Raw genomic sequence first — 8,816 nt, forward strand, 5'->3', positions numbered from 1 at the left:
CCCCCCCCCCCCCACTTTTCTGTGTAACCTAAGACAGTGACCACAGCTAAAGGTAAGAACTTTGATAGTGATGCGCTCATGCTCTTGTTAATCTATAGAAAACTTTCAGGGATGTGGCTGTAGAATCTTGCTCTTCTGTTCAGCATTAAAGTGGCCCCAAGATGTGGGGTCGGGAAGGAATGTCTTTCCCCCAGGTGAAATTGGCAAGGCCTCTAAGGTTTTTGCTACCCTCTGGGAGTGTCTACATAAGACACTTACTGCACAGTTACTGCTCAGTAAACATCACCGTCTACATGTGAAGATCCTTACTGAGCAGTAATTTGCTCTACTTGGCAGTTAATTTGCTACCTGCAAGTGCAAATACAGGTAGCAAATTAACTGCCCATGTAGATGGCTAACTGGGAGCAAATTTGCTCCTGGTCAGCCATGTAGCAGGGGATAGGAGGTTGGTCTCTTCCTCTGGGAGCTGCCTGCTGCTGTGGTGGGCTCGACACTGGATCCTGGGCTGGGACAATCTCTCCTTGCCCCAGCAACAGGGAGCAATCATGGAGCTAGGGCCAGGAGTTTCCTGCATGGGAATGTTCCCAACCCAGCCAGGAGCTGGCTGCCCCAGACTGGGACAGTCCCTGGCCAGCCCCAGGTTGTGTAAGAAAGTCTCCACATGCAGCCCAGAGCTGGCTGGGAACTGCCTGAAATGGGACAGTTCCCAGCCAGCTCCAGGCTGCACGTGGAGACTTCCCCATGCAGCCCATGGCTGACTAGGAACTGTCCCAGTCTGGGGCAGGTCTCAGCCTCACAACTCTTTTCTAGCCCCGTGCTCCAATCAGGTGATTGAGGCATGGGGCTTGGAAGGAGCTTTGTGGGAGAGGCAGGTTCCAGCCCTCTGCCATGATCTGCCAGTGGGGCAGCTAGCAGAGACAGCCAGGAGACACCTGTTGCCTGGCCCCGTGCTCCCTGCCAGCCCCTGGGCTAGCACCCAGGAGGAGCATGGAGCTCCCTCTGGCTGCTTTAGGGGGTCAGAGCAGGGTGGGAGCAAATCTGCTCCCAAATGCCTGCTCATGCAGATGCCTGCCCAGAGTGGGTTTATTCCACGGTAAATTATTGTGGAGTAAACCCATCCAGCAGCATTTGCATATGTAGACATGCCCTCTTTTGCATGAGGCAGAGATTAACATATGCTCAGATCAGATACTCCTTACTGCTTCTCTGCCTTTACAGTGTAAGGGCATTGGTGGTCTTGTTTCCCCTGCATTTCATCTGTGGCATGCTGGAGGATGGTTTTTGTGAGGTGCTTTATGATTGTAGTATTCCAGAGGGGCTGGAATGGATGACTTTTAGGACTTTCTTTGGTCAAATCGTTGGCTACAGATGAAGGGAATTGGACCCCTTCCTATGTTCCTATTACAAAGAAAAGAGGAAGAGGGAACTCTAGATTCTGAAAGGAGTCTGAGAAAACCAGCCTCAATCCTATTTTATTTCAGTTCCTTATTTTGGAGAATTCAGATTTGAGCTCTGGCTTTCTTACATTACCTTACAGTTTTGATCCCAGAATGATGGAGGCACCAGTTGCGCAGGGAGATGAGTTTTCAGTGTTCGTGGAGAAGGCATCGCTTCTGCTAATTCTAGTCCTGTGAAACATTTTGCAGTAATTCACAAGTGAGCATGTAGCTAAGCTCCACTACTTCGTTACTATCATATGTAGGATTTTCTGACTTTTTGAGTAAACACCAGTAGGCATCAATTTGTACCTGTGCAATTATATCTCCTTGCTAAACTCAATGTTGAAAACACATTGTAAAAAATACTGTAACATAATAAACACTGTATAACAAAAGCTTGTATTTGCTCTCAGTGTCCTTGCTACTATCTTTACCTTTATTTTCATGGAGAAAGGATGAACAGTGATTCATATCTTTTTCCATCATGGGTAACTGGTGCCTCCTGACTCAGAGGGGGCACCAGCAGCTGATCGCCAACCTTGCTAAAGAAGTCTGGGCTAAGGACTCTTGTGCAGTGGGAGGCCTCATTGGAGGAAAGGGGCTTTGATTGGCTTGATAGGAAATGGTCCATAGATAATACATGTGCTCAGCCAGCCTGCTGTCCATCCAATAGGTCCAGCTGGTTGGCAGGGTTGTACCTCCTGAGTGAGAAGCTCCCTTCAGCTTACTACCCATTCTTTTACATAATTAGGTTTATCTATTTCAGCTGTTCTTTACTAGGTCTATAACTATAATTAACTTACCACCTGTCATTCACTTGCAATTGCTTAAAACTAGTGTGTGCATGTGTGTGTACACACACATTTGGTAAACATTATAGAGCCTTTCCACTTTTAAAGTATTTGGACTATGCAAATGTTACCTAATTCATTGTAGTTATATTTCTATTTTGAACTTGAGTGTTTCCCAGAATACACCTCCAAGACTGCGTATGTTGTTGCAACTCTTTGGTCAGTACTGACTGAATACATAGCTCCTAAGCCAATGAGGGCTGAGTATGACTGATCTAAAGGTTAAACTCAAGATAAAACATATAAAACCAACCAGATCAGCATCCAACTTTCAGGGATATGCAGAGCCCAACTCTCATACCCGAGTTATCATAATGAATTTTGTAGAGATCTTTCTGGATGGCAAGACAAATAGAACAGAAATTTCCTTTAAAATGGTGTAATCAGTAATTAATGTGTCTTTCATGGATCCCTTTATCAGTTATTTGGTAAACAAAATTTTGATATAACACTGTGTATAAAATCTAAAACTGTATGTAGCTAAACTCCACTACTTTGTTATTATCGTATGTAGGATTTTCTGACCTTTTGAGCAAACACCAGTAAGCATGGCCCTAACTTACCCAACTTACCAGAGGGAATAGGGCCAAAATATTCAGGCAGTGACCACTCAATGAAAGGGTGTCGTTTATAAGTGGTGTCACGTTTGCACTTCTCAAGGTCTCCATCTTGCTGAATCATATCCACAATTTCCTGTATCCATGTTGTACCTGAAAATATTAGAGCTTTATACTTGTCCCCAGTGCAGAATACATTTTTTTTTCTGAAATTGAAATGGAGTGCTTATTAAAGTACTGGAAAGATGGATCCTACTTTAGAGCAGGAAAGGAGATTACAAGCTCAGTACAGCCAGATGAGGATGGATTTAAGTTTTAGAAAGTAAATCAGGATGCTATGCCATGGTGAGAAGAGAAGGCTTGGTGCCCACCAAGGAAAAGCCCCAGGGATACCATTCAGAATAGTGTTTCTTCCTATTAAATGAAAAAAAAAATGCATTCATTTGGCCATGATTAATGGTATTATGTTATAGACAGTGAAGCAAAAAAGTTAGAAGTTCCATCTTCTAGGAAATATTTTGACATTTGTTTTCATCCTCAACTGGGGAAAAAGTTGAAATACCCAAATGCTCATGGAATGAAGAGTTCTGAAAACTTCCAGTTTGGAAATGTCAGAAAGTTTCAATATTTTTCATTGGAATAGCCTTGTTTGGAGGGTTGCTGGATATTAAATTGACTGCCCAACCTGCTAAAATACAGGAATGGGGGAATGAAAAACTGATGCCCATATTCCCTCTGTGAGCCATGCTTTTGACTTAATTACATCTCCTAGGATGTACTATGAGACTTCAACTAGAGGAGAGACTGTAATGCATTATGGAGAGGTGTAATGTGGCCATGGAGCCCAGTTCATACTGGAGAATGGGGCAATCAGTAGGGCTGTGCGAAGTTTTGGTCCCTGATTTGATACAGTGGAGATTCGGCCAGATTCGGTGGCTGAATCTCCAAATCCAAATCAAATCAGAGGACCCTTTAAATCTCTCCAAATCAAATTGGAACCCTCCAAATCGATTCCGAGAGATTTGGAAAGATTTGATGATTTGGACATAGACACAGCTTTAAATGTTTTTTCTACATACCTCAAGGTAGCAGGCAGATCAATGCTGTGATGCTGGGGCACATGGAGCGTCCCACAGAAGCATGGGGGGCCCCCCAGCATGCTCGGCAGCAGACCTGGAAGTGGATCAGAAGAACTTCCAGTCCACTTCTGGGTCCACCACAGAGTGTGGGGGGGGGGCCCTGCCTCCTGGGTCTCATGGTGGGGCACCTGGGGTCCCCCTGTGGCCAATCGCTGAGCCAGGGGGGTTGTGGGGGGCCTCCCGCATGCTCCGCAGAGGACTTCCAGGTTCACCACCAAGCTCGTGGAGGGCTCGCCCCTCCCCCCCCAACTCCTGTGGGATGCTTGATCTGCCCCAGCATTGCAGCATTCACGAGCCATGCTGGTACCTCAAGGTATGTAGAAAAAAAATTTAAAGCTGTATCTGTGTACAGATAGCTGATTCTCTGAGTCAGCATCAAATCTTCAGATTCAGATTCAGCTGAATTGAATCAGGGACAGCGATCTGAATCAACGAATTGAATCACTGTCCCTGATTCAGGCTGAATCCAAATCCAAATCGAATGGGCCCGCTTCACACACCCCTAGCAATTTGTAATTGAAAAGTAAGTGATTTCAAAGTATGTTATTTTAAAGCAAATGATTCTAACAAGGTTTGGTTAAATTATTACCATCAATGTGAAAGTTCTTGGTGTATTATTGAACACGCACAAACATAACCTGAATCAAAATAACTGTTACAGAAATTATATTGGACATTGACCATTCAGATTTTGGTAGTAGTTAGTTATTATTTTGTTTATTTCCACCAAGGAAGCCAAAGCCACTAAACTGTATCTTCAGATGGAGCTTTAAAGTGTAATCTGATGAAAGGTCCATTTTGGAAGTATGTGACTCTTAATCACAAACCTTAATAGAAGCAAGGGAAAACATGCATCAGTTCAAACAGTAGGCTGTGCCTCAAACCATTTACACTACTCCCTCTACACACACCTGCTTTTGCATATGTTGCAATGAGCAGATCATCAGGTCTAGCTCTGAAGTTCCAAATTTTATTCCAGTTAGCACGTATTGTTTCTATAAGGAAAACTCCCTCCACTTCATCTGGTTCACATCGTGTAAGCTCCAGGTTCAGCTCTTTCATTTGATCCAGGTCCATAGTATACTGCAGAAGAAATGGGTAGGCAATACACTGGTCACTTTACAGAACTGCTGTTCTAGTCTCAGCAAGATTCTTCTTTAGTGTATTCACTGTGACCTAAAATTCAGAAGCATAATGAGGCCAGAGTGACTGGGGCAACAGCCTCAGGTGCCCATTTGTGGGGAAGGGAGGCAAAAAAATAGCTTCTGTTGCATCCCCACACACTGCAGCAGCCCAAAGTCACTGCTGTCTCTGTGAATCGCAGCTTCCCCAGGTGCCTGACTGACTGGTACACCTCTGTCAGAAATGTCCAACATTTTTAGTTGCTTTCCAAAAGTTATATGTAAAGACACGTCTAAATCCATATTTAGTAAACTGCTGTACCTGCATTCTCTGCTGGAGCTCCGGCAAGGGAGCAGAGGGGAGGGGCCTGCCCTGCTGTGGAGCAGAGAGCCTCACACAGCCCAGAAAGCATGCTGGGATGCTGGGGGAGTCTGGTTTATCTTAAACCAGCAAGGAGTCTGGGACAAACATTGCATAAACCGGTTTGAGCCAAATCAGTAAAGTCTGATATTACATTCAACCAGGTTTATCTCAAACTGGTTTCAGCCATTTTCAAACTGGTTTATGTGTACTGAACCTCTGTTCTGTTACAGGTTTAAACCAGTTTCTGATCACTTAAACTGGTTTATGTGTAATGTCTGTCCCCAGCCATTAGGCCTCGGGAAACTATTTCAGTCTGCTGTAGGTTAGTACTGGTAAATATAAGTACTATCCTATGGCGGAGTTCTCTAGTGCACAGCAACGTACATGTAGACACTGATGGGGCTGGCTGGGGCATGAAGGTGCTGCACTTCATTCACTCCCTGACAGCTATCCCTGCACTGGAGCACCCTTGTGTCCCAGCCAGCCCCTCTGCAGCACACTGAGCCTTATTGGAGCATTCCCAGGCTGGCAGGCTGACCTGCTGGGCTTCCTGCTACCTGGGGCTTCTCCAACCTGGCTCAGCATGATGTGGTCCTGGGTGCCCGTGCAAGCAATGCATCCAGGATGAGTAAACTCTGGAACAGTATGCGCTTGAGTTTATTGCTTTGTGTTAATAGCACATGTAGATGTACCCATTGAATGCGTGGCAGCTCCTGCTTGCTTTCGTGACAGTTGTGGGTTGTCATGCTGTTTACTAAGGTACCAAAGGAAAAATTAAACACCTACTTTTAGGTACTTAAATTTGCACTTTTTTGCTCATTTATATTACTGACCATAATTGAGTCAGGCACAGACAAGTTGCAAACATCCCATGCTTTCCACCACAGTCAACTGAAGGCACCTCATACAATCAAGTAATTCTTTACTAACTAAAACAGAAGAAAAGGCGTAGCCTACAAATAGATGTTGCATTTGTCCTGAGACCAGCTGTGCCTTTATTCTGTCCTGGAACAGCAAACTTGTCCTGTAGGATTTGTGTATACACGCATTACCTTTTCAATCACAGCCTAGTGAGTGGTTGAATGCACTGCTGCTTTTCAATGACACAAGCCCAGGACAACTGTTTAGAACAGGGGGAGATGTCCAATGAGTATGGATGTGTGGTATGTGGTGCTGCAGACCATCTGTGGTGCCACATACCTCACACATCACACATGCAGGTTTTCCCTGTGCTGCTATTTTGCAGCACGGAGGGGGTGGGGTTGACTCTGAGAGATCCCAGGGTGGATTGTGCAAGGGGTGGATTGTGATGGCCAAAACCAAAGAAATTAATAAGCAATAAATATGTGCTTCTTAGAAGCATTTAGAACTTTTGTCTAATATAAAGCTTGTATTTTTATAACCTGTAAATGTAACTTATAACTATTTGTAAAACTAACTAAACCTCAAAAACAAAGCTATAGCTATAAAATTGACTAACCTAATAGTTCTTTCTTGCTCAAAATTTAGCCTTAATAATAATAAAAACTGAATTCAACTGGCTAGCTTATCCAGCACATTCCAGGAAAGAACATCTCAAAAAAGCATAGTCAGAAAGTTCTGAAAAGGCTGGATTTAGGCGAGGTAATGTTAATTTCAAATCTAAAAATACTATATTACAATGTACTTATTAAATAAACCCAAATCTAAATAATAACCTTTTATAATAATTGTAACACCTTTTAATCCCAAAAGTAATAGCTATAAAACACAATTATGAATAACCCTAAAACCAACAAATTAATATAAAACTAAGTATGAAAAACATGTGCATCAAGTAACCAACAGGAAGGAGGGAACAAAACAAAAATTGCTATTCCAAGCCCGGACTCCAAACTCCCAGTGTGAGTGAAAATCAAATCCTAATCAAAAAACCTTCCCCAGTAATCCTTCGGACAGCGTCAATCAGAGACACCTAACTTCACTAAAATCATCTAGCATTAAAAAAATGCCAATAAGTTGCCAACCCATATCTATTTATTATTTTAAACAACCCAAGAGCTAATATTCTCTCGGTGCCTAGCTAGCCTGCAACAAATTAATCTATCTGTTATTATTATTTACTATTAACTTTTTAATATTACATTATCTACTTATTACATTTATCTTTCTATTAACTACTATATATGTGTAAACTATAATAAATTTACCATTATTTTACTCCCAATTCTACCTCCTCAATCCCAAACCAAACAATGAAGTAGTTAAATTAATATACTCACAGTGCCCAACTGGCCTCTGACACCTGCTGCAGGGTCACCGTAGCTGTTCCATGGACATCCTGCCTGCCCACTCCATCTGGTGCTCCTGGAGGTGGGTGCACGGTGGACAGACCCGGGCTGGATAGGATCAATTGCCCCTTCCCACCACTGCTGTGCTGGGCTGGGTCAGCACCCCACACTGGTGTCAGAACCCCTGCCCCGCCCTGCGCCAGGCTTGGTCAGCAGCTCTGCCCTGCCTACCTGCAAAAGCTCACCAAACCTCCTTAAGTGGCTCTCCAGCCCAAATAATTGCCCACCCCTGGTTTAGACGCACTTTGAAATGTCCTGGGACCAATGGTTAGTACTTCTCATCCTGCAAACCTTTCTAGGGCTTGTCCTAGGATAATGGATGTGGACAGCTGAATGATCCCACTTGGTCACAGGAGAAAATGCAACATCTGTTTGTGGCCTTAGTAACATATCTATGCCATTGCAAAACTAATCCCTGTGCCTCTCTTGTTTATCTTCCAGTTTTGGACTTTTATGGAATACTCTTGCATTATACATCTCTCTGTATCACACACACTCATTTTTGCCACCTTTATTAGTTATTTTTGAGTGTTAGTGATAAATTTGGGTAATTTTGATAAAACCAAAGTGCCTGCTTGTTACACTTCTCACATACACCCGCATGGTTAAAAATAGCATATTGACTATAATCCCATACTCACAAAACAGACTGTAGAGGTGTTTTCTTGATGTCCTTCCTTCTCTTCAGGTCTAGTTTCTTTGCTTTTTATAGGGTACTGTGGTGTTAGTAAAGTTGCTGGACTCTGAGCTACAAAGCTGTGGTTGAAACCAGATAATTTTTCATATGCTGAAGAACTCCTTTCTCTGGTTTACAGGATGCAACTGCAAAGAGTGTGCTGTTTTAAATCTTATATCTGCCTTGATATACATGCTGTAGTCACAGAAGTGCTATGAGAAACTGAGCAGAGTTTAAAAGTCCTATATGAACACAGGGACAATGAGATAACAGAAGCATAGCAGCAACCAATGGATAGCGAGTTTCTCTAACTTGCACAATACACTCCTTTTTTAAATC

General features: G+C 43.2%; 1 protein-coding gene across 2 annotated transcripts in view; it reads right to left on the bottom strand.

Moving 5' to 3' along the window:
* The window catches only part of LOC109303121 (sulfotransferase 1C1-like), an 18,485-nt gene extending 9,669 nt beyond the window's left edge, over positions 1-8,816 (bottom strand). The window contains exons 1-4 of one of the 2 annotated variants that reach the window (XM_019525215.1): positions 8,443-8,811; positions 4,898-5,069; positions 2,863-3,000; positions 1,531-1,628 (exon numbers count right to left, since the gene is read on the bottom strand). In XM_019525215.1, coding sequence (XP_019380760.1) covers positions 1,531-1,628; positions 2,863-3,000; positions 4,898-5,063 — 402 coding nt within the window. In that variant the 5' untranslated portion in view covers positions 5,064-5,069; positions 8,443-8,811. Of the gene's footprint in view, positions 1-1,530; positions 1,629-2,862; positions 3,001-4,897; positions 5,070-8,442 lie in introns of both variants that reach the window. The other variant, XM_019525216.1, reaches the window with a different exon arrangement.

The sequence above is a fragment of the Gavialis gangeticus genome, unplaced genomic scaffold (assembly GCF_001723915.1).
Source record: "Gavialis gangeticus isolate Ggan-Ray unplaced genomic scaffold, GavGan_comp1, whole genome shotgun sequence".
In the NCBI taxonomy this organism is placed as follows: Eukaryota; Metazoa; Chordata; order Crocodylia; family Gavialidae; genus Gavialis; species Gavialis gangeticus.